General features: G+C 50.1%; 1 protein-coding gene across 1 annotated transcript in view; it reads right to left on the reverse strand.

The window, feature by feature from the left end:
* Positions 1–26495, reverse strand: part of RFC2 (replication factor C subunit 2) — a 56812-nt gene that overhangs the window by 21017 nt on the left and 9300 nt on the right. Inside the window, exons 3-4 of the mRNA XM_075334235.1 lie at positions 23853–23894; positions 12346–12452 (exon numbers count right to left, since the gene is read on the reverse strand). Of these exons, the coding sequence (XP_075190350.1) occupies positions 12346–12452; positions 23853–23894 (149 nt within the window). The remainder of the gene's footprint in view (positions 1–12345; positions 12453–23852; positions 23895–26495) is intronic.

The following is a 26495-nucleotide window of genomic DNA, read 5'->3' on the forward strand; positions in this document are numbered from 1 at the left end:
GACGATTGTGAGAACTAAGAGACAAGCCAGCTTCAAGATCTGAATGCAGGAAGGCCAAAAGGGCATTGCACCAGCAAAAGGTTTTCCATGTATGATGGTAAATATGAGGGAAAGGCTTTCTTGCTATGATCATGGTCTGGATGATCTGTTTAAGGAAGCCCGAGGACCTTAATACTATGGCTTCAAAAGCCATTCTGTTAAATTGAGCGACTCTGGTGGAAGAGGGGGGCTCTGCGAGAGAAGATCTTGAAGCTTCTACAGAACTTCTGCGAGACGGTTGATGATGTCAGAGTAGCAGGGTCTTCTGAGATGACTGACTTGTTGACTATCCAAATGAAAAGGTGGAGAGAGTGTCCAGACTAATTTGAAGGCTTTTCAGGCTTGCTGAGCGGGATGGGGCCTTGAGTAAAATGTCATCCAGCTAGGGAATGACCTAGTTTTTAGTATTACCCTAGTCCAAAGAATGGTCATGAGGGCTGCCATTATCTTTGTTAAAACCTTGGGCACTGTGGCAAGACCAAAGGGGAGCGCTGTGAACTGGAATTCTTGTACTGCGAAGCGGAAAAATCTCTCCGGAGGTGGAAAAATGGGAATATGTCGATAGGCATTGTGGATGTCCACTGAGCGTAGAAAGTTCTTAGGTTCCATGGAGGCAGACAGACCGAACGGGACTCCGTCCTGAAGTGGATGCATATGTTCAACAACTTGAGCTCCAGAATGGGGCAAACAGGGCCAACCTTTTTGGGGACCACAAACAGGTTTGAATAAAAACCTGAAAAACATTCTTCAGGAGGAAAAGGAATGATGATGCCTGACTTTAGGAAATAATTGACAGCCCTGAAGAAGCTGGGGATGAAAGAGGGGTTTTTTGGTGAGCGAGACTGAAAGAAAGAAGAGAGTGACGTAGGGGGCAAAATTCTATTTTGTAGCCGAAATAGATGACATCTCGGACCCAGGCATCATCGCCAATGGAAAGCCAATCGTCCCAGAAAGACGGGAAGCGGCCACTCAACCTACAAGGATTCCCATGAGAGAATGCCCCTTCATGTGGAGGATAATCTGTTGGACCTTGATCTGGAGGATTGGCTCTGTTGGGAGGGGGCTTTTCAGCTTATGATGCCCGATCCCAACAAATAGTATTCAATCTTTTTCCAAAGAGTTTTCCAAAGAGTTTTGAGCTCTGAAAAGAGAGAGACTGGTGAGGGACTTCCTGGAGGCTGAATTCACATTCCATGCTTTCAGCCACAAGGTTCTACGAATCGTGATGATATTGCCGGTGGAGAGAACGGAGCAGATAGCTTCGTCTAAAGACAAGGTACTTCCCCAGGCAGGCAATTTGGACAGCAAAAGACTAAATTACTTACGGTAATGGGATTTTCCAGAGCCCACGACAGCACCCACGAGAGAGGGATCCGCCCCCTTCAGGACAGGAAACCTACAGATAAAAAAGGGGCAGTCCCCCTCCTTCATCAGTTGGTTGCAGAGAACCGGGAGAGGAACCGCCACAAATTAGTAACAATACAAGACAAACGTAGAACCACCAAACCCAAAGGGTGAAGAAAACAAAAGGGCAGGGGTGTAAAGGGTGCTGTCGTGGGCTCTGGAAAATCCCATTACCGTAAGTAATTTAGTCTTTTCCTTTCGCCACGACAGCACCCACGAGAGACTTAGAGAGATAACACACTCAGGGAGGGAAAAAACCACACGAAGGGCCAAGCCTCCAACCGAAGACAGCGGAAGAACAAAGGCCAGCCGGCAAAGACCGGAAACCAGACGGAGAGGGCAGGACACAGCCGCACAATACCACCGAAGGAGACACAGGCCACAACCATCCAAGGAGGAGGCAACCGCCCAGGAGAAGGATCCGACACCGAGGAGGCCAGGGGAACCCGCAGCACCACAGACGAGAGGGGAACAGCAGCCCACAGCCATCGGGACAAGGGATGGCACGCCACGCGAGGATCACCGCCGGAACTCTGAAAGACAAAGAACAAAAACAAAGACCAACCCCTCCGCCAAGGGGCCGACCTAGCGACACAGACGAGGACAGAGCCCCCCCCCCATGAACAGGCAGCGAAACGAAGAACGGAGAAGACAGCCTGCGCGGGAAGAAAAAACACCGAAGACACCCGCTCGGCAGAAGAGCAATCGGACTGGAACACCGCAAGGCAGGAAAGACCAACAGACAGAGCCGGATAGGCGCGAACACGCCCCGCAAAAGCAAGGGCGACCAAGAGAGAGCACCGCCACGGACGAGGAGGAGAAGAGATGTAGAGTCGAAGCAGGAAGCCCAAGGCGCCAGGCCAGGCGGAAGGCCAGGGAGGCGCAAGGCGGCAGCGGCGAAAGGCCAAGGCAGGAAGAACCAACCAGGAGCGCCGCAAGAAGCAAGCCCAACGACCAGGAGGCCCCAGTGCACAGAGGCCAAGAGGTAAAGAGGCACAGAGGCCAAGAGGCCCCAAGGCCCAGAGCCCAAGAGGCCCAGACCCCCAGAGGTCCCGAGCCCAAGAGGCACAGAGGCCCAGAGACCAAGAGGCACAGAGGTCAAGAGGCACAGAGACCAAGAGGCACAGCGTCCAAGAGGCACAGCGCCCAAGAGGCACAGCGCCCAAGAGGCACAGCGCCCAAGAGACACAGAGACCAAGAGGCACAGAGACCAAAAGGCACCGAGGTCAAGCAGCACAGAGGGAAGCGGCACAGAGACCAAGCGGCACAGAGGCCAAGCGGCACAGAGGCCCCGAAGCCAAGAGGCCCAGAGGCATAGAGGCAGGGAGTCACGGAGGACAAGAGGCCCAGAGGCCCCAAAGGCCCGAAGGCCCAGAGTCCAAGAGTGCCAGAGGTCAAGAGGCCCCGAACCCAAGAGGTAGAGAGGCGCAGAGGCACAGAGGGCAAGAAGCACAGAGTCACGGAGCGCAGGCCAAGAGGCAAGAGGCAATGCGGTACAAGGGCCAAGAGGCACAGAGGCCAAGAGGAACAGAGGCCAACGGCACAGAGGCCAACCGGCACCGAGGCCCAGAGGAACAGAGGCCAAGAGGAACAGAGGCCAAACGGCACAGAGGCCAAACGGCACAGAGGCCAAACGGCACAGAGGCCAAACGGCACAGAGGCCAAACGGCACAGAGGCCAAACGGCACAGAGGCCAAACGGCACAGAGGCCAAACGGCACAGAGGCCAAACGGCACAGAGGCCAAGAGGCACAGAGGCCAAGAGGCACAGCGGCCAAGAGGCACAGCGGCCAAGAGGCACAGCGGCCAAGAGGCACAGCGGCCAAGAGGCACAAAGGCCAAAGGGCACAGAGGCCAAAGGGCACAGAGGACAAGAGGCACTGGGGCCAAGAGGCACAGTGGCCCGAGGGCCAAACGACAAAGGCCAAGAGGCACAGAGGCCAAGAGGTACAGAGGCACAGAGGCCGGAGCCAGGAGGCACAGGGTCAGGAGGCCCAAGCCAGCAGGCACAGAGACGAGGAAGGTCCAGAGGCCAAGCAGGCATAGAGGCCAAGAAGGCATAGAGGCCAGGAAGGCACAGATGCCCAGAAGGCACAGAGGCCAAGAAGGCACAGAGGCCAAGAAGGCACAGAGGCCAAGAAGGCACAGAGGCCAAGAGGCACAGAGGCCCAGAGGCACAAGGTTGGAGCCAAGAAGCACAAAGGCCAAGAGACCAAGAGGCACAGAGGCCGGGCACAGCAGGCACAGAGGCACGGGGCCGGGAGGCCCAGAAGCCAAGAAATGCACAGAAGTCAAGACGGCACAGAGACCAAGAAGCCAAGAGGCACAGAAGGTCAAGAGGCACAGAGGCCAAGAGACACAGAGGCCCGAGCCAGAAGGCACAGAAGCACGGGCCCAGGAGGCACACAGAGGCCCGGAAGGCTCACAGAGGCCCGGAAGCCACACAGGGGCCAGGAAGCCACACAGGGGCCAGGAAGCCACACAGGGGCCAGGAAGCCACACAGGGGCCAGGAAGCCACACAGGGGCCAGGAAGCCACACAGGGGCCAGGAAGCCACACAGGGGCCAGGAAGCCACACAGGGGCCAGGAAGCCACACAGAGGCCAGGGAGCCACATAGAGGCCAGGGAGCCACATAGAGGCCAGGCAGCCACAGAGACCAGGAACCCGAGAGGCCAGAGGCACCGAGGTAGAAGACATGAGGCCAGGAGGCAACCGAAGCTCGTGACCAGGAGCCCAAGGCGCAGCGCAGCACACATAGAGGCCCGAAGGCAGGAGGCACCGAGGCCCGGAGGTACATGGACCCCAGGCCGAGAAGGCACATAGGCCCGAGGCTAGAAGGCACAGAGGCCCGAGGCCAGAAGGCACAGAGGCCCGAGGCCAGAAGGCACAGAGGCCCGAGGCCAGAAGACCCAGAGGCCCGAGGCCAGAAGACACAGAGGTCCCGAGGCCAGAAGGCACAGAGGCCCGAGGCCAGAAGGCACAGAGGCCCGAGGCCAGAAGGTACAGAGGCCCGAGGCCAGAAGGTACAGAGGCCCGAGGTCAGAAGGCATAGCGGCCCCAAGGCCAGGAAGCACAGTGGGCAAAGGCAAGGATGAACAGCGGCCCCAGGCCAGGAGGCCCAAGGGCAGGCAACACAGAGGGCCAAGGCCAAGAGGCACAAGGGACCAAGGGCAGGCACCAAACCAGGAAGCACGCGGCCCGGAAACATGAGGCCGAGAGACACAGAGCCCCGAGGCCAGGAGACCCGGGCCACTACGACCGAAGGCGCAAAAGCCAGGAGGCTCAGAGACAGGGAGGGCCCGAGGCCCGGAGGACCCGAGAACAGAAGACAGGAGGTCCAGAGGACACAGAGGCCACAGAGACCAGGAGGCTCAGGAGCCACAGAGGTCAGGAAACCCAGTGCCACAGGAGCCCGGAGGCCACAAGGACCAGGAGGGCACATAGGCCCCAGGGGCCAAGAACCTACAAAGGTCAGGAACCCACAGGGGGCCATCACGAGTCCACAGAGCCCACAGGAGCCAGGAGCCTACAGGGGCACAGGGGCCAGGAGTCCACAGAGGCCTGAGGGCCAGGAGTCCACAGAGGCCCGAGGGCCAGGAGTCCAGAGAGGTCACGAGGGCCAGGAGGCCATAGAGGGCACGAGGGCCAGGAGGCCATAGAGGGCACGAGGGCCAGGAGGCCATAGAGGGCACGAGGGCCAGGAGGCCATAGAGGGCACGAGGGCCAGGAGGCCATAGAGGGCACGAGGGCCAGGAGGCCATAGAGGGCACGAGGGCCAGGAGTCCACAAAGGCCACGAGGGCCAGGAGTCCATAGAGGTCACGAGGTCCCGGAGTCCACAGAGGCCACGAGGGCCCAGAGTCCACAGATGCCACGAGGGCCAGGAGTCCACAGAGGCCCGAGGGCCAGGAGTCCACCGAGGCCCGAGGGCCAGGAGTCCACCGAGGCCCGAGGGCCAGGAGTCCACAGAAATACAGGGGCCCGGAGTCCATAGCAGCCTTACAGGGGCCATGAGTCCACAGAGGGCACGAGGGCCAGGAGACACAGAGAGGCCACAAGGGCCAGGAGGCCACAGAGGCCACGAGGGGCAGGATACCACATAGGCCATGAGGGCCAGGAGTCCACAGAGGCTACCAGAGTCTACAGAAGCCTTACAGGGGCCATGAGTCCACGGAGGTACAGGGTGCTAGGCAAACACAGGGGCTACAGGGCCCCTGGCCATGCGGCAAAAAACCAGCTCCCAAGCTGTGATCAGGAAGCCACACATCCCGCCTGAAGCCCCGAAGGGAGCCACATAGAAGTACCGACCCCGGACGAGCAGGCAGGGACACCGGGACGACCCTCCGTGCACTACCGGGAGACAGAGCGGGGACGCGGCCCCGGACACAGCGCACCCGCCGTGCAACCGGAGGCACCGCCCGTTCCACAGAGAGGTGCCGGCCGCCGAGCACACAGCCACTTACCCCGCGTCTGGCACCCGTGTGGTGGGGAAGACGCCGGCACGCGTCAGGGAGAGGCTCCGGCCCGACCGCACTAGACTCACCAGCATCGCAGCGTCCGGCCAGGATGGAGGGGACCACGGGCTTCACTAGGAACCTTCCCGGCCGCTCCCCCGGAAGTGCTCCTGTATACTTCCGGGTCACTGCAGCAGGGAAGCGTGCACCTTCGACGTGGCAGGGCCCCCCCCCGCCGCGCACACGACTGGGAGAAGCACACCCTGCTGCAGGCGTCATATCACCCGGAGGCAAAGCCGGACCAGGAGAAAGAGGACGAGGTGCACCGGAGGACGGAGTCCACGAGGGGAGCTCCACCGACCGTGCTTCCGGATCCAGAGCTCCGCCGTTCCCTTGGAGACCGCACGGACTCAACCGGACCCAGGTACTGTAGGTTCCTCTCCATGCAGGTCAGGAAACCAACTGATGAGGGAGGGGGACTGCCCCTTTTTTATCTGTAGGTTTCCTGTCCTGAAGGGGGCGGATCCCTCTCTCGTGGGTGCTGTCGTGGCGAAAGGAAAATCCGCTTATTCGGAATGAGGGGCATCGGAAAAGAGATGTCCTGTTCGGTCTGTTATATCCTCCATGGTTATACTGGCCTGTCCTGAAGACAGCAGAGTCTTCTGCTCTGAATCTGGAGAGCTCATGTGTTGGGATGGGGGGGGAGGGGGTTCCGGGGTAAGGGTGCTGCTGGACAGACCAAAGAGTTAACAGTAGTGACTCAACCCCACACTGTGCTCTTGGACTCTAGGAGGGATGACAGTGATAGGCTATGTGCACACACTGCGTTTTGACGCTACATTTTTGTGCGTTTTTTAGCGCTAAAAACGCACAGAAGCGCAGAGCCTTAAAAAATGTGTGAAAAAACGCATGCGTTTTTACCGCGTTTTGGTGTGTTTTTGACTGAGTTTTTGCTCACTGCGTTTTTTTTTTTTTATCAGTGAACATTGCCATTAAAGATTGTTAAAAAAAAAAAAAAGTCTGATGTCATTTCCTTCTTCCATATGTTCTTCATTCTCCACTAGTGTATGCAGGAGAGCAGACAGCTGCAGAACTACAAGGCTCAGCATGCTCCATCCAGGACTGTATGCTGGAGGGAGAGTCAGGGACAGGAGACCTACAAGGCTCAGCATCCTCCATCCAATAGTGTATGCAGGAGAGCAGACAGCAGCTGTCAACTACAAGGCTCAGCATCCTCCTTCGAGGACTGTATGCAGGATTTATTTGCCCCCCCTCCCCCAACAAAAAAAATGACGTGGGCTTTGCCATATTTTTGTATGCTAGCCAGGTACGGGCTGCCCCCAACTGCCTATTTGTACCCGGCTGGGGACCAAAAATATAGGGAAGCCTTTTTTTTTTTTATTTCATGAAAATTTAAAAAAAATGACGTGGGCTTCGCCCAATTTTTGAGTCCAGCCAGGTGCAACTAGGCAGCTGGGGACTGGAATCAGCAGTGCAGGGTGCCCATGCTTTCTGGGCACCCCGCTGCGAATTGCAGTCCGTAGCCACTCCAGAAAATGGCGCTTTCATAGAAGTGCCATCTTCTGGCATTTTATCCAACTCTTCCAGCGGCCCTGATGCCGGGTGGCTCGCTGGGTAATAATGGGGTTAGGGCTAGCTGTATATTATCAGCTGGCCCTAAGCCCGAAATTCATGGTGTCAAGCCAATATTAGACATAGCCATCAAGAATTTCTAGTAAAGATAAAAAAAAAAAAAAAAAAAAACAAACAGAAAAATATTTTTATTAGAAATAAAACACAACACAATTAGTGACTCCATCTTTATTGAAATAAAGAACCCCCCTCCGCAGTAATCCTGGGTCAAGGGTCCTGCGCCGTCCAATCCGGATCAAATATCATCTGATCGGTTTGCTGGAAGGCAAAGCGATCAGATTATGTGTCAGGTTCTAGGATGTGAATCACATCACACATCAGCTGATTGTATAAAAGCCGTTTATACAATCAGATGATGCATCAGTGCAAAAAAATAACAAAAAAAAATAAAAAATACGCACTTATGTGCTGATTACCGGCAGCTCCTGGAGCGGAGTCTGATCCCGTCCGATCGCTGCAGGAGCTGCCGGTAATCAGGGATGAAGTCTCCTGACTGCTTCCACTGACAGGTTAAGCCGGCCGGGCGCCGGCGTCACCGCGAGACTTACGATCAGCTGATGCGTCAGGTGACTGCATCAGGTGATCCATCACCAGGTCCTGCATCTATCGGAGGTGTCCCGGCCGTCTGCACACAGCCAGAGTGGCGGTACCGGGAGAGGAGCTGGGAGCGGGCATGGCACCGGGAGTCTGCAGACAGGGGAGTATGACATTTTTTTTTCTACTGTTCACTTTTGTTTTCGCAGCTGCCTCCATCTTCCGCCCAGACATGGCGCTGCACGGGAGCAGACATGCACAGGACTGGAGGTGGACGCAGCGGTGACGGTACCGGGAGGATTCACGCTTCTGTATTTCCTGACAGAAGGAATCCTCTTCCTGTACATGTCACTTTACTACCCACCCCTTGCGCTTATAGCTGCGTTTTTAGTCATAGAAATGCACTAAAAACGCAGCTATATTTGCAATTTGCTGTTTTCATTGCGTTTTTGAACATCTCATTAAACTCAATAGGTGGAAAACGCAGTGAAAAACGCAAAAATAATTGACATGCTGCGTTTTTGTGGGCACCACAAAAACGCAGCTAAAAAAAAAAAAAAAACGCTGTGTGCAGACAGCAAAAATGAAAACTCAGACTTTGCTGGGGAAGCAAAGTCATGCAGTTTTCTGAGCAAAAACGCACCCGAAAAACGTGCAAAACGCACTGTGTGAACTTACCCATATATTGCACTCTGTTTCCCAATCACAAGCTTTATCCGAAAGAAAGAGGGTAATCATTAATAAAACACAAATTTAAGGTAGAAGCCCCAAGTCTGCCTTCTACTGACACTAAGCAAAACCGGATTTAGCTTTGTGCCAGTTGGTGGGTATACATTGCTGGGGAGGAGCTTACTATTTTTTGCATAGTGTCAGCCTCCTAGTGGTAGCAGCATACACCCATGTCTTCCTGTGTCCCCCAATGAAGCAATAAATCTAAAAGACAGAATTATGTTTTTAGGTCACCAGACATCAATAAAAGAAAATACAACAAGTGATCACAACATCATATGTAACCCAAATTAGCATCAATAAAAACATCAGCTGACCACACAAAAAACAAGCCTTCATACAGCTCAAATCTGTAGAAAAATAAAAACCTTATAGGACTTGGAAAATGGAGACACAAAACAAATTATTTGAAACTATTTTTTTTTTTACCACCATTTAAATGGAAAAAAAAAAAAAAAAAAAAAAAAAAAAAAAAAAAAATGCAAAATTGCTATTGCTATAATCAACGTGATCTGGTGAATCATAATGCTAGGTCATTTTTATCATACCGTAGATACATTACAAACAAAATCTAAAACAATGGCAGGATAACTTCCCCCCCATATACAGTTAGGTCCAGAAATATTTGGACAGTGACACAAGTTTTGTTATTTTAGCTGTTTACAAAAACATGTACAGAAATACAATTATATATATAATATGGGCTGAAAGTGCACACTCCCAGCTGCAATATGAGAGTTTTCACATCCAAATCGGAGAAAGGGTTTAGGAATCATAGCTCTGTAATGCATAGCCTCCTCTTTTTCAAGGGACCAAAAGTAATTGGACAGGGGACTCCAAGGGCTGCAATTAACTCTGAAGGCATCTCCCTCGTTAACTTGTAATCAATGAAGTAGTTAAAAGGTCTGGGGTTGATTACAGGTGTGTGGTTTTGCATTTGGAAGCTGTTGCTGTGACCAGACAACATGCGGTCTAAAGAACTCTCAATTGAGGTGAAGCAGAACATCCTGAGGCTGAAAAAAAAGAAAAAATCCATCAGAGAGATAGCAGACATGCTTGGAGTAGCAAAATCAGTCGGGTACATTCTGAGAAAAAAGGAATTGACTGGTGAGCTTGGGAACTCAAAAAGGCCTGGGCGTCCACGGATGACAACAGTGGTGGATGATCGCCGCATACTTTCTTTGGTGAAGAAGAACCCGTTCACAACATCAACTGAAGTCCAGAACACTCTCAGTGAAGTAGGTGTATCTGTCTCTAAGTCAACAGTAAAGAGAAGACTCCATGAAAGTAAATACAAAGGGTTCACATCTAGATGCAAACCATTCATCAATTCCAAAAATAGACAGGCCAGAGTTAAATTTGCTGAAAAAACACCTCATGAAGCCAGCTCAGTTCTGGAAAAGTATTCTATGGACAGATGAGACAAAGATCAACCTGTACCCAGAATGATGGGAAGAAAAAAGTTTGGAGAAGAAAGGGAACGGCACATGATCCAAGGCACACCACATCCTCTGTAAAACATGGTGGAGGCAACGTGATGGCATGGGCATGCATGGCTTTCAATGGCACTGGGTCACTTGTGTTTATTGATGACATAACAGCAGACAAGAGTAGCCGGATGAATTCGGAAGTGTACCGGGATATACTTTCAGCCCAGATTCAGCCAAATGCCGCAAAGTTGATCGGACGGCGCTTCATAGTACAGATGGACAATGACCCCAAGCATACAGCCAAAGCTACCCAGGAGTTCATGAGTGCAAAAAAGTGGAACATTCTGCAATGGCCAAGTCAATCACCAGATCTTAACCCAATTGAGCATGCATTTCACTTGCTCAAATCCAGACTTAAGACGGAAAGACCCACAAACAAGCAAGACCTGAAGGCTGCGGCTGTAAAGGCCTGGCAAAGCATTAAGAAAGAGGAAACCCAGCGTTTGGTGATGTCCATAGGTTCCAGACTTAAGGCAGTGATTGCCTCCAAAGGATTCGCAACAAAATATTGAAAATAAAAATATTTTGTTTGGGTTTGGTTTATTTGTCCAATTACTTTTGACCTCCTAAAACGTGGAGTGTTTGTAAAGAAATGTGACAATTCCTACAATTTCTATCAGATATTTTTGTTCAAACCTTCAAATTAAACGTTACAATCTGCACTTGAATTCTGTTGTAGAGATTTCATTTCAAATCCAATGTGGTGGCATGCAGAGCCCAACTCGCCAAAATTGTGTCACTGTCCAAATATTTCTGGACCTAACTGTATATTTCAGTACATTATATGTTAAAATGGTTGGTGCCATTCAAAACTACAACTCTTTCAATAAAAAGCAAGCCATCAAAAGGTATGATGACAAAAGAAATACAGTTATGACCCTTGGAGGAAGCAGAGGTAAATCTGAAGTCCCCCCAAAAAAATTGGCTATGGAAACAAGGGGTTAATGTCACTTCAGCTTGACTAGAGATACTGCATTTCAACAAGAAACTAAGAGGACAATTTTGTATTACCGTATTTTTCGGACTATAAGGCGCACCGGATTATAAGGCACATTAGCAATGAGAGCTCGCTAAGGCGCCTAGGTTCATATATAAGGCGCACCGGATTATAAGCCGCAGCGCATTAAGTTCATGACAGCTGCGAAAAGGCCGGGGTGCAATCCAGAGTTCAGATGAGAGCACCGGAGATCAGCCCGGGATATCTGCAGCTGCCATTAACTGAACCGCAATCGCCAGGGAATCAATCACTCGGCGCTCGCGGTACAGTCTAGGCTGCACTCCGGAACTCAGGTGAGAGCTCCGGAGTGCAATGCAGGTACCTGAATCCAGGCCTGGCATTAATGGAGATTCCTCCGGTAGCCAGTCCGACGCTGCTCTTATGTACAGCATTCTAACATGCTGTATGTAAGAGCGCAGGCCGCACTTTAGAAAATAAAAAACACTTTACTCGCCTAAACCGGTCGCTCCGATGCTGGTTGATCAGATGGGCACAGCGCTGTTCTCCGGGACCGGCGCCTCCTCTTTCGGCCATCTTGCTCATCTGTCTTCTGAAGCCTGTGTGCATGACGCGTCCACGTCATACACACTTGCCGGCACTGAGGTCCTGCTCAGGCGCACTTTGATCTGCCCTGCTCAGGGCAGATCAAAGTATGGTATTGTAGTGCGCCTGCGCAGGACCTCCGTGTCGGCGAGTGTGTATGACGTGGACGCGTCATGCACACAGGCTTCAGAAGACAGATGAGCAAGATGGCCGAAAGAGGAGGCGCCGGTCCCGGAGAACAGCGCTGCCCATCTGATCAACCAGCACCGGAGCGACCGGTTTAGGCGAGTAAGCATGTCTCTTAACAGGAGGCATAATGCTTGCTTGTATTCATATACAAGGCACACCGGACTATAAAGGCGCACTTTCGATTTCTGAGAAAATCATAGGCTTTTATGTGCGCCTTATAGTCCGAAAAATACGGTAATCAGAACAATCTTTATTCGGTTACTGAATGACGTATATATGTCTGAATAGAGAGACGAATCAGATATTTCACTTACCGATCGTTTGAGGCATTGAGTTCCAGAACAGCATCTTTAAGTGCAGGACCCAAAAGTGCTCGAGCTAAACATAAAATACTTGTCGTTTTACCAGTTCCTGGAGGACCCTGAACATGGAACAGAAGAGGATTACTTTACCAAACAAGATATTTCTATAACGTTCACGCTATCACGGAGGGGTCTGTGTCGGCGGACTGCAAGAAGCAACTGGAGGCACCGCGGGAACAGAGGACAAGTGAGAATATCTTTTATTGTGTGTAAACAACAGCATGATAGGGGACATAAGGGAACCAGCAGGAGGACATTATTAAACAATAGGCTCATTACTGCACAGGACATTACAGCAGGAGACATTACAGCAGGGGACATTATTAAACAATGGGCACATTACTGAAGGGAACATCCCTAAACAATGGGGATATTACTCAGGTCGGCTTAGGGGTGATTCACACATAGCGAGCTCACTGCCGAGATCGCTGCTGAGTCACGCTTTTTGTGACGCAGCAGTGACCTCATTAGCGATCTCGCTGTGTGTGACAATGAGCAGCGATCTGGCCCCTGCTGAGAGATCGCGGCTCGTTACACACAGCCCTGGTTCGTTTTCTTCAAAGGCGCTCTCCCACTGTGACACACAGATCGCTGTGTGTGACAGCGAGAGAGCGACAAATGAAGCGAGCAGGGAGCAGGAGCCGGCGTCTGACAGCTGAGGTAAGCTTGTAACCAAGATAAACATCGGGTAACCAAGGTGGTTACCCGATATTTACCTTAGTTACCAGCCTCTGCAGCTCTCACGCTGCCTGTGCTGCCGGCTCCGGCTCTCTGCACATGTAGCTGCTGTACACATCGGGTTAATTAACCCGATGTGTACAGCAGCTAGGAGAGCAAGGAGCCAGCGCTAAGCAGTGTGCGCGGCTCCCTGCTCTCTGCACATGTAGCTGCATTACACATCGGGTTAATTAACCCGATGTGTACTGTAGCTAGGAGAGCAAGGAGCCAGCGCTCAGTGTGCGCGGCTCCCTGCACACACAGCTAAACGGTGTGCGCTGGTAACTAATGTAAACATCGGGTAACCATACCCGATGTTTACCTTAGTTACCAGTCTCCGCAGCTTCCAGACGGCGGCTCCGTGCAAGCGCAGCGTCGCTTGCACGTCGCTGCTGGCTGGGGGCTGTTCACTGGTCGCTGGTGAGATCTGCCTGTTTGACAGCTCACCAGCGACCATGTAGCGATGCAGCAGCGATCCTGACCAGGTCAGATCGCTGGTCGGATCGCTGCTGCATCGCTAAGTGTGAAGGTACCCTTACTCTCGAGTATATATAATATATACCAAACTATATTTTAACTGGAAAAGTTGGGTGTCGTCTTACACGCCCAGTCATCTTATACGCTGGATAATACGGTAGTTGTTTTTCAAGACACATTCTACATCACCTTTGAAGTGACTTTATGGGGCTTATATAAAAGAGAATACTCAAAAGTGACACTATTCTAAAATCTGCACCCCTCAAAGTGCTCAAAACCACTTCAAAGAAGTTTATTAGTGCTTTAGGTGCTTCACAGGAATTAAAGCAATCTGGAAGGAAAAAAAAATGAAAATTTCCACAAAAATTTTGCTTTGCCCCCAAATTTTAGATTCTCACAAGGGTAGATGGACCATACAATTTGTTGTGTAATTTCTCCTCAGTAAGCCAATGCCCCATGTATGAGGGAAAACTACTGTTGTTTCGGAGTACGGCAGGGCTCAGAAGAGATGGAGCACCATTTAACTTTTGGAGAGGAGCAAAATCAAAAGTGAACACTTAGTGAGAGCCCATGATGTGCCTAAACTGTGGAAGTCCCCCACAAGCGACTCAATTTTGGAAACTAGTCCCCACAAGGAATTTAACTAGATGTGTGGTGAGCACCTTGAATTTGTTACACAATTTCTGCTGAACGTGGCAATACCCCATATGTGGCTGTACAGCACTGCTTAGCCAAATGTTGATATTTGGGAAGGAAGGATACTCTTGGAGAACAAATTTGAATAGAACAGTTTGGGGACTCCATAAACAGAGCCCCTATGTGCCAAAAGGGGAGAATCCCCTCAAGTGACCCCATTTTGGAAATAACATCCCTCTATTTAGCTACAGGTATAATGGCAATTTTGACTCCATGGGCGTTTTCCAGAATCAAACAAGCAGTGGAGGTTGCCGAGTGAAAATTGCAAGTCTGCCATCGTAGTGCCTGTACACTGTAGTGCACAGCTCGTACTTTAGGAAAAATGGACCCCGTAATTTATGCAGGCTCTTATTGCTGCAGTACGGACCAACAAGTAGATGCCAGCTGCAGTTTAGGTACACTGTGGGGCTCAGAAGGGAGAGGGACATTTAGATTTGGAGGCACAGTATTTACTAAATTACTTTTGGGGAATGAAGAGCTCTTTTGCTTTTCCAGAGCTTTTGTGTTACCAGTAATGTGGAAACCCCCTATATTTCCATTGACAAATGATGTTCCTGAGTGAGGTCTTGTTTTGTTTGTGATTTGAGTTGAAGCTTTTTATTGGGAACATTTTACATACTTTGGACCACATTTATCCTGTGCTCTACGCTAAGCACTTACATCGGGGTTTCTAACTAAATCTCAAAATTCACTGAGGCATCAGAGTTACTTTGGACTCTGTCTGGCCTTTGTTCAGTGGTGTCTGTCTTTTCAGAAGTACACAAGATTGTGGTTGAACGTGCTTTTATGCGCGCTTAAAAAAAACAACCACTGGATTATAGGCTAGAGAGAGTCCAAAATGACTCCCTCTGCGTCATTATAGTGAATGTTCCAGTCAGGGTTTTGTCTGAATCAAGTATTACATAGATTTACGTGGAAACTTCGGTGTGAATGCTCAGCGTAGCATGCAGGATAAATGTGAGAGGAGCCTGACTGCAATCTTTGGGAAGCAGAATAAACAAATCAACAGCAGTTCAAGAATTGGTTTTATATTTTATAAGTTATACCAAATGAGGAACAATATAAGACAGCATTATTCTTTGGATCACTGCGATATCAGATTTATATTTTTTTTTTGCTGCCTTTACATTAAAACAATTTTACACAGAAAATAATTGCTTTTGCATGGATATAGCCTGAGAGCCACTGCTTTTTTTTTTTATTTTCCGGAGACAGTCATGTGGGGCTTGTTTTTTGTGGGATGTTTTCACCTTTTTTTGGTACCATTTTCAGGCCCATAACATTTATTGATCACCTTCTATTCTAACTTTTGGGATGCAGAATGAACAAAAAACAGCAATTCAGGAATTGTTTTGTTTTTTTTCTTTTCATTTCATTCATCTTGAGGCAAAACAAACAAGACAGCTTTGTTCTTTGGGTTAGTACAATTACAGCAATAACACATTTATATAATTTTTTTTTAGGTTTTACTGCTTTTACCCAAAAACAGTTTTATAGAACAAAAAGAATAGTTTTTGCATTGCTATATTCTGAGAGAGTTATAGCTTTTTTATTTTTCCAGCTGAGTGACGGCTTGTTTTTAATGGGACTAGATGACTTTTTCAGCAATACCATATTTTTTTTTTTTTTTTACACGCAACGTTTTGCATTTTATGCCACTTTTTCGGCTGTATGATGAAAATAATTTTTTTATGGTGTTCAGTGAAGGGTCTAACTAGTGTACGACTTCAGATCGTACACTTCGTAGATCAGGTTAATACAGATGGGACGAAAACCAAATAGAAGTATTTTTGTATACTCACCGTAAAATCTTTCTCTGAGTCTTCATTGGGGGACACAGGACCATGGGTGTATGCTGCTGTGACTAGGAGGCTGACACTAAGTGAACATATAAAAAGTTAGCTCCTCCCTGGCAGTGTACACCCTGAGCCGGAGGCGGATCTATGCCAGTTTAGTGTACAAGCAGTAGTAGGAGAGACCTGAACAACCGTAACTAAACTAAACTAAAAATGTGTGGTGAAACACAGTGTCACATACATATACATATATATATATATATATATATATATATATATATATATATATATATATATATATATATATATATATATATATATATATATATATATATATATATATATATATATATATATATATATATATATATATATACATACATACATATATATATCACAATCCAAACAGGGTGGGTGCTGTGTCCCCCGATGAAGACTCAGAGAAAGAGATTTTACGGTGAGTACACAAAAATCCTTCTTTCTCTATCGCTTTCATTGGGGGACACAGGACCATGGGGCGTCCAAAAGCAGTCCCTGGGTGGGTACATAAGCAGTCCTACAGATCCAAACAAACAAAAATTCTGTAGGAAAGCTCTGTCCAAATGTTTACTACCTTTTTAGGAGGTGTGCGACGGCCGTCTGCAACACCTTTCTCCCAAGGCAGGCATCTGCTGATGCCTGGGTGTGAACCTTGTAAAACCTGGTGAAGGTATGAAGACTGGACCACGTTGCGGCTTTGCAGACTTGCTCGGCTGAAGCCTGGTGTCCGATTGCCCAAGACGCCCCAACTGCACGGGTGGAATGGGCTCTTACTCCCCTCGGAAAGGACTTGTCCCTGATTCGGTAGGACTCCAAAATGGCTGACCTGATCCATCTGGCAATGGTAGCATTGGACGCCGAACCAGAAGGCAGGACGAACAAGTTGTCCGATTTGCGGAAAGGCGCAGTTCTTGAGACGTAAGTCCTGAGCGCTCGCACTAAGTCCAGAGTGTGCAGTGACCTTTCCAAGGAGCGAGTGGGTGCCGGACAAAATGTTGGAAGCACGATCTCTTCATTCAGGTGAAAAGGAGACACCACCTTCGCCAGGAACGCAGGAGACGGGCGCAGGACAACCTTGTCCTGGTGAAAAACAAGAAAAGGTGAATGGCACGAAAGAGCTGCCAGTTCAGACGTTCTCCTGATTGAAGTGACCGCCACCAAAAAAAACACTTTCCAGGATAATTGTGAGAATGAAGATTCTTTGAGTGGTTCAAATTGAGCCAGTTGGAGGGATCCTAAAACCAAATTAAGATCCCATGGTTCGAGCGGAGCCCGATAGGGCGGATTCAGATGGGCGACTCCTTGGATGAACGTCTTGACCTGTGGACGTGATGCTAGATTTCTCTGGAAAAGAACCGATAGAGCCGAAACCTGCCCCTTGATAGTTGCCAGCGAGAGACCCGCTTGAAAACCTGTCTGAAGGAATGCCAGTAGTGTCGGGAGAGACAAAACTAACGGGGAGGGATTGCCGTTGAGCTCGCACCACTGAAAAAAGGCCTTCCAGGTGCGGTAGTAGATCTTTGACGATGAAGGCTTTCGAGCCCTGATCATAGTCTGTATCACTCCTGGAGCAAAGTCTGACTGAGCCAATAGCCAGGATTCAAGAGCCATGCCGTCAAATTGAGAACCCCTGAATTCTGATGGAAGAGCGGGCCCTGAGACAGCAGGTCTGGCCGATCTGGAAGCCGCAATGGGGTGTCTGCGACGAGCTGTGCGAGTTCTGCGAACCACGCTCGCCTGGGCCATTCTGGGGCGATGAGAATCACTGGAATGCCCTCTGCCTTGATTTTCTTGAGGACTCTTGGGATCAGTGGAAGCGGTGGGAAGATGAACAGAAGTCTGAACTGATTCCACGGAAGAACGAGGGCGTCGACTCCTAGCGCCTGCTGGTCGTGGTAACTGGAGATGAACTGTGGGACTTGGTTGTTGAACCGCGAGGCCATCATGTCCACATCCGGAGTCCCCCATCTGTGGCAGATCTGTTCAAAAACTTCTCTGTTGAAGGACCATTCGCCCGACGCCAGACCCTGTCTGCCGAGATAGTCGGCCGCCCAATTTTCCACGCCGGGAATATGTACCGCGGAGATCCTGGAGTGGTGCGACTCTGTCCACTGTATGATCTTCTTCACCTCTCTCACCGCCATGACGCTCCTCGTGCTGCCCTGGTGATTGATGTATGCCACCACCGTGGCGTTGTCCAACTGTATTCTGATTGGAGACCCCTGTATAAGGCGCTGAAAAGCATGCAGGGCTCGTAGGACCGCTCTGATCTCCAAAACGTTGATCGGGAGGCGGCTTTCCCGGGAGGACCACTGCCCGTGAGCCGTGTGATGATGGAACACCGCTCCCCAGCCCAGAAGGCTGGCATCGGTGGTGACTGTCTGCCAGTGTACCGGTAAGAATGACGTTCCTTTGGAGAGATTTTGTCTGTTGTTCCACCAGAGCAGAGAGCGGCGCACGTCCGGGGACAAATGTATCTTGCGATCCAAGGTGAAAAGAGACCTGTCCCATTTGTGCAGCAGAGATAGCTGAAGGGGACGAAGGTGGAAGCGGGCAAACGGAACCGCCTATATTGCCGCCACCATCCGACCGAGGGCCCTCATACAAAATCGTATGGACACCGCTCTGGAGTGGTGGAGGACCTGGATATCTTTCCGGAGGGATACGATCTTTTCCTGTGGGAGGGACATGCGTCCTTGGATGGTGTCGAACTTCATGCCTAGGAAGGTAATCCGGCGGGCCGGGGTCAGAGAGGACTTCTTCCGATTGAAGAGCCATCCGAGCCGGGACAGAGAATCGATGGTAACCTGGACACTTAGAAGACAGTCATTGAAAGAGGACCCTTTGATCAGCAAGTCGTCCAGGTACGGAATCACCAAAACTCCTCTGGAGTGCAGGAGCGACATGGCAGCAGCCATGACCTTCGTGAATACTCGGGGTGCAGATGCAAGACCGAAAGGTAGGGCAGTAAACTGATAATGATCATCTGCCACGGCAAAGCGCAGGAATTTCTGGTGCTGATGTGCAATCGGGATGTGCAGATGTGTGTCCTGGATGTTCAAAGAGGCGACGAATTAGCCGACCTCCATGGAGGCAATCACCGATCGGAGGGACTCCATGCGAAATTTTCGGGGTCGGACGTACCTGTTGAGGAACTTGAGGTCGAGAACAGGGCGCACAGTGCCATCCTTTTTGGGGACAATGAAGAGGTTTGAGTAGACTCCCCTGAACCGTTTCGAATTTGGAACCGGAACCACGACCCCTGAGCGGTGCAGAGATTCGATGGCGTGAAGAAAAGGGCGAGCTCGGGAGGATGGAAAAGGAAAAACTGACTTGGAGGAATTGACGAGAACTCTATCTTGTATCCCGAGACTAGGATTTCTCTGACCCAAGCGTCCGTGATCAAAGGCAGCCAGACGTGTTGGAAAAGAGAAAGGCGCCCCCCCACCTGGTCTGCGCTGGCGCGCGAAGACCACGAGTCATTTGGAGGAGTATCGCTGAGATCTAGATGCTGGTTTGGCTGGCTGGCGTGGTCTAGGACGCCAGGAGGGATTTGTTTCTAAGGACGGGTTCTACATGTTTCTCTGCGGGGATCTGTTCCTCCTAGGCTGTGTAGAGGAACTGAAGCTGCGAAAAGGACGAAAACCTGAGGTCGGCTGGCGGCGCGGAATATGCCTTGGTCTCAATTGGGGAAGGGAGGTGCTCTTTCCTCCCGTAGCCTCGGAGATAATCTGATCGAGCCTGTCCCCAAACAGCCGGCCTCCTGCAAATGGGAGGGCGGTAAGGGATTTCTTTGAAGCCGCGTCTGCATTCCAGGCTCTGAGCCAGACCGCCCGGCGGATTGCCACCGTGATCCTGGCCGCTTGTGCTGCGCAATTGGCTGTAGACAGAGATGCGTTAATGATATACTCACCCGCTAGAACAATGTGTGCCGCCATGTTGACGAGCTCGGGATCGCTAGACTGAGCGAAGGCTTCTGCGGAGGGTGTCGGCCCATGTCACCATGGCCTTAGCTACCCAGACGGCGGTGAAGGCCGGCGACAGGGCCGCGCCTGCTGCCTCAAAAGCCGAACCTCTCGATGTTACGGTCCGTGGCGTCACGGAGCGATGTCCCCTGCGGCAGGGATAGAACTGTATGCGAGGCCAGGCGGGAGACCGGAGGGTAGACCACCGGTGAGCCTGCCCATTCTTTCCTGAGATCCTCGGGGAATGGATAGTGTAAATCAATCGACTTACCGTTGTTGAACGTCTTGTCCGGTTGCTGTCTGTGCTTGCACAAGATCTCAGCGAATTCCGGATGATCGCAGAAATACCTGTGAACACGTTTAACTCGTTTGAAAGATACCTGTGAGCTCTGGGTGGTGGCAGAGTCCGGCTGGAGCTTCAGCGTCGTATTCACCGCGTCGACCAGGCTGTCCACCATATGCCTGACATCGGCTGCCTAATCAGAGTCCAGCAGTGAGGCTGCATCCGACTCTTCTCCAGAAAAATCAGACGGTCCCGGAGACGAGTGGCACTCGGGCCTTGGAGGGGAGAGAGACCTCTGGGAGGAATTGGAAGACGAGACCGTGCGGGTCCGCTTCCGCGCTCCAGTAGCTGGGTCTGGGTCAGACAGACTGTCGTCCTGCGACGGCTGGGCCTGCGGGGCATGGATGAGCAAAGGGAGCGACTGCAAAGCCTGCACGATGGTCAGAGACGCCCTTGACAGAGAATCCACCGACTGGGAGAGGGAAGTCAGCCACTCCGGGGGCGGGAGCGCATTGGGGCCCGGGGCGTCCTGTACTGCTGCAGTAGCGACGATGACGGGGGGGCTGGCGGCGTCTGGGGCAATCTGCGTGGGCTGCGGGTCAGGAACGCAAGCTGAGCAGAGGGAGGTAGCCTAGCCTTGGGAGAATTTTTCGTTGCAGGACGAGCACGCAAAATGTATTATAAAGGGGGCCTGTTTGGATCGGGAAGACTTAGAATTAGGCATGGCTGCTCAGGAGACTCCTACTAGAGACACTAGGGAGGAGACAGGAGATAGTAAGGAAAAAGAAAAAGTACAAAAAGTCACTGGTCCTAATCGGGAGCAGCACTTACCCAGGCCTGTGTCCTTCCCGTGTCAGCAGGGGCCTCAGAGTAGCTAGGACAGCCGCAGGAAAATCGTTGCTGCTGCTCACCGGCCTGCCTGTGCTGAGGTGAGCAGTTTGTAGAAAAAGAGCGGGCTTTTGCCTCTTTTTTTTTTTTTTTTTTACTGCGGGGGGCGTGCTAAGGAGGGCTTGCTGTCGCTGGGCAGAAAAGGAGGGGGGCGGGCCAAGAGAGATGCGCGCGCAAACGGGGGGCGGAGCGCTCCGGCCCGAGGTAGGCCCGAAGCCGGGGACTAAATTAGTGAGCGGCGGCCGCCGGGAGCGCAGCGCTCCGCGTGGAGCAAGTCTTACCTGCGTCCATGCGCGTCGCTCAGATCCACGGGTCCCATCCTCGACTGCTGCGGCGCCCGATGAGTGCAGACTGCTTGGAAAGCGTTAGGGGAGGAATGCTGGGGGGGCTGTGAGGGAGACTGCAGAGTGCTCCTGCGCTGCAGTGTCAGATCCTCTGCCTGGGCCCAAGGTATAAGGGAACGCTGGGGGAGGCTGGTGCTGTGAGCGCTCCTGCGCTGCAGTCTGCGATCCTGTGCAGAGATTCCTCGCCGCCTCCACCAGAAACACCCCTTGGGACGGTACCATAGGGGGTTGACGGGGAGTGTGCCCTTAAAAAATAAAAAATGTTGGACCCCAAGCAGCCCCTGGGGTGGTACCATGGGGCAGGAGGGGGATAGGGCCTGGCGTCTCAAGCCTCAAGCAACCCTGGGGACGGTACCCGTAGGGAAGGAAAAGGCGAGGGTTCTCTCTGATGCAGGGACTTTACCCCTGCAGAAGAGACAAAAAAACCTAGAAAGATGAGAAGGCTGAGCGGCGCCGTATAGCACGAAAAAAACGGAAAAAAAAGGGATAGCCTAGGCTGAGGTTGGCCCACAGAGATATGGGCCCACTTCACCCTCCTACGACACGCATAGATCCGCCTCCGGCTCGGGGTGTACACTGCCAGGGAGGAGCTAACTTTTTTTATGTTCACTTAGTGTCAGCCTCCTAGTCACAGCAGCATACACCCATGGTCCTGTGTCCCCCAATGAAAGCGATAGAGAAATGTAATTTTGTTTCATTTTTGTTTTCAAAAAAAAAAAAAAAAAGTATTTATTGGTACAATTTGTTTCCTTTTTTCTTTAACTCGGGGATTTTTTTTTTTAATATTCTTCCACTTTTTTACTTAGTCCCTCTATGGAACTTTAAATAGTGTGATTGTTGGTATGTATTGCAATGCACATACATTGACAGATAAGAGCTATGGATAAAAAGTGAAATAGGGTCTTACCCCCAAAATATGTAAAAGGTGATAAGGGACTGTGCTCACCTTATAGGGTTGTGTGACACACAACCATTATGTAGATACGTAGTCCAGCTCCTGCAGAGTCCACGGCGCTCAAAACCCAGGAATAAATCAGGAACCAAGATAAATTGTCTAACTTTTCTACGCTGCTCTAAGAATGCCGAAGATCTAAATAGGCTGAATAATATGTAGGTGGTTTTATTCTACAAAATTTCGAAGTGTGTCCTCACTTCATAATCAGGAAATCCACCGATTAACGAATCTGTTTATTTCCTGATGAATAAATCTAAAAATAAGAAGCGCTGATAGTGTAATACCAGATGAACAAGTGCAGTATATAGGAGATATACACTCACCTAATTTGGTTGTGAGTCACAACCAATGATAAGCATAAGATAATGGCGTCTGCTGCAGCCCCACGTGGATGAGCGTTCAAAATGAAGTAGAGAAGGGGGTCAACGTCGCGCATCAGCCAAATTAAACTGTAGAGAAGTTGATGAATAATATCTTTTATTTCATTGGTCTACGCATTTCGCGGTCAAAACCTCTTCTGCAGGACCAGTACATCAACAAAAGCACTGGTCCTGAGGAAGAGGTTTCGACCTCGAAACGCGTAGACCGATGAAATAAAAGAAAGATATTATTCATCAACTTCTCTACAGTTTAATTTGGCTGATGCGCGGCGTTAACCTCTTCTCTACTTCATTTTGAACGTATTTCCTGATGAAATGAGAACACACTTCAAAACGTGTAGAATAAAGCACCGACATTTATTCAGCATCTTTAGAGCTTCGTCATTCTTAGAGCATCGTGGAAAAGTTCCACATTGTCGTGGAAAAGTTCCACATTTATTTTGGTTTCTGATTACATCCAATGCACATACATTACAATATATTACACTTGTGTTAAACTGACATAATGCCTCGTAGACCATGGTCATGGCATGGTCTAATAAGCCACCTTAGCTGGCAGACCAAAAGATTGTCATTTAACCTCGGGTTACCATGGCATTGATCAGGCCTCTATGATCATATGATCATGTTGTGGCGGTACTGATCGGGTGTGAGAGGGAGCGCACACCTTTTCCCAGCTTCCTAAATACTGTGACCGCTATTGACTGCAACATTTAGGTGGATAAGCAGCTATAGGTGGAGTGGGCACCATCCCTTTCAGTGACAGCCAGAGCTTAGCTATCACTTACCCATAGCTCCCGCATGATCGCTATGACGTAAGTTTACTTCATAGGTTGTGAACCCCCTTCCCAACCATGACATAAATTTACGTCAAAGGTCGCGAAGGGGTTAAACCGGGAGTGAAAACAGAAGTACTTACAGCGATGATGATATTAGGAACATTTCCCTCTCTTGCGAATACCTAAAAAACAAAATAGCAAATGAATGAATCCGGAAAAGTGTATGACATGTTTAGAGAAAATTAGCAGCACTAATGCAAAATAAGGGGAATTCGAGTCCATTAAGACAATATACTAGTTGTGCAGATCAGAGATATTGCAGATCAGCCCCATACATGACACAATCTATGGACAAGGTGTATTACTGTTTCTGGAAGAAAGCAGACATTTTTTCTTACAGTGTACAACCAATTTGAGATATTATAAGTAGGCATTTTACTAGCGATTGAGCCTTTTATATTAGCATTTTTTTTTTACCAAGGAATAATATGTGTACAGTGCATGCATTAAAATAACCGTATTTTTCGGATTATAAGACGCAGTTTTGCGGTGCAGGCTTCAAAGTCGTCACGTGCGCAGACGGAGCTCTCGGCTCAAGATCTCCTCTGTGCACGCACCACCTCAGGCACATTGACCTCCCAACAGTGGACTTAAGGAAAGTAGCTCCCGGAGGTGGTTCATGTGCAGATGAGATCTTGGCTTGTCATTGAGCCGATAGCTCAATCTGTGTACGCGCCCACAATTTCTAGATGTTGCCTACCTCACAGCGCCCACAGCGAGTATCTGTGACACCCACCACACTGACCGCAGGATCGCCCTGCTCCACCATCGACCCTGCCTTCAGTGACCCTGCTCCACCACCGCTGTCACCCCCTTTCCCCCCCGGTAAGACACCACTAGATTATAAGATGGACACCCTTTTTTTTCTTCTAAATTTGGGGTGCATCTTATAAACTGAAACATATGGTACTTATTGCTGCCTACTACCATTTCCAGTACCGCTACGGTCCTCTTCTGCACCATGTGACCGCAGTTCTAACTAGCTAGCTCACACAGGGATTTTTGACCAGAAAACACTTACCTAAAGTACACCTAGGAGATACACAACAAGACCGTCAAAGACTTATGCTACATTCACACATCCAAGTCTAATTTTACACTGGTGTAAAACAGACTTTTTCTCACGCTTCATCTGTATTGGCTATCAACTTTTATTTATCCATCAAGTCTAAACAATGGATGAAAAATGGCTGGTACTCTCAAGTAAGTCTTCTGGGTTTGTATTCCTTTTTAATGCCTCCCCATAGACATTAATGGCAGAGTCTGTTCTGCAGAACTGAAGAGAATAGCACATGCTTTGAGCCTTTAAAATTAATATGTGTATGGATCAATTAATCTTTATGAGTCACTCCGAGAAAAGAAAAACAGCACACGGACGTGCAAAACAGATGTGTGAATGCAGCCTTATTTTGTGAAAGCCACAAACAGTCCACTGTGTGAGCTGGCAAAACAGCGGCGCCATCATGTGGTGCAGAAGAAACCCAGGACAGTGCTGGAAAGAGAAGGAAGAGATGGGGATTTAATAAATGCATACACTGCACATATTACCCACTGGTAAAGGACTAAATCTGAAAGAAGGGAATTTTGTTTACTTACCGTAAATTCCTTTTCTTCTAGCTCCTATTGGGAGACCCAGACAATTGGGTGTATAGCTTCTGCCTCCGGAGGCCACACAAAGTATTACACTTAAAAAGTGTAACCCCTCCCCTCTGCCTATACACCCTCCCGTGGACCACGGGCTCCTCAGTTTTGGTGCAAAAGCAGGAAGGAGGAAACTTATAAATTGGTCTAGGGTAAATTCAATCCGAAGGATGTTCGGAGAACTGAAGACCATAACCCAAAAGAACAGCCAGCCCAAAGGGCACAGGGGTGGGTGCTGGGTCTCCCAATAGGAGCTAGAAGAAAAGGAATTTACGGTAAGTAAACAAAATTCTCTTCTTCTTTGTCGCTCCATTGGGAGACCCAGATAATTGGGACGTCCAAGAGCAGTCCCTGGGTGGGTAAAAGAATACCTCAATAAGAGCCGAAAACGGCCCCCTGTTACAGGTGGACAACCGCCGTCTGAAGGACTCGCCTACCTAGACTGGCGTCTGCCGAAGCATAGGTATGCACTTGATAGTGCTTTGTGAAAGTGTGCAGACTAGACCACGTAGCTTTCTGACACACCTGCTGAACCGTTGCCCGGTGCCGCAATGCCCAGGACGCACCTACAGCTCTGGTAGAATGGCCTTTCAGCCCTGAAGGGAGTGGAAGCTCCGAAGAATGGTAGGCCTCGAGAATCGGTTCCTTGATCCACCGAGCCAAGGTCGACTTGGAGGCCTGAGAGTCCATACGCTGGCCAGCGACAAGGACAAAAAGCGCATCTGAACGGCGTAGGGGCGCCGTGCGAGACACGTAGAACCGGAGTGCTCTCACTAGATCCAAAGAGTGCACAACCTTTTCACCCTGGTGAATTGGATTAGGGCAACAGGAAGGCAAGGAGATATCCTGATTTAGATGAAAAGGAGATACCACCTTAGAGAGAAATTCCGGGACAGGACGAAGAACCACCTTATCCTGGTGGAAAACCCGGAAGGGAGCCTTGCATGACAGCGCCGCAAGCTCAGACACTCTCTGAAGAGAAGTGACTGTCACCAGGAAGGCCACCTTCTGCGAAAGACGGGAGAGAGAGAGACATCCCGCAGCAGCTCAAAAGGCGGCTTTTGAAGAGTCGTCAGGACTCT

The sequence above is a fragment of the Anomaloglossus baeobatrachus genome, chromosome 2, assembly GCF_048569485.1.
Source record: "Anomaloglossus baeobatrachus isolate aAnoBae1 chromosome 2, aAnoBae1.hap1, whole genome shotgun sequence".
Lineage (NCBI taxonomy): Eukaryota > Metazoa > Chordata > Amphibia > Anura > Aromobatidae > Anomaloglossus > Anomaloglossus baeobatrachus.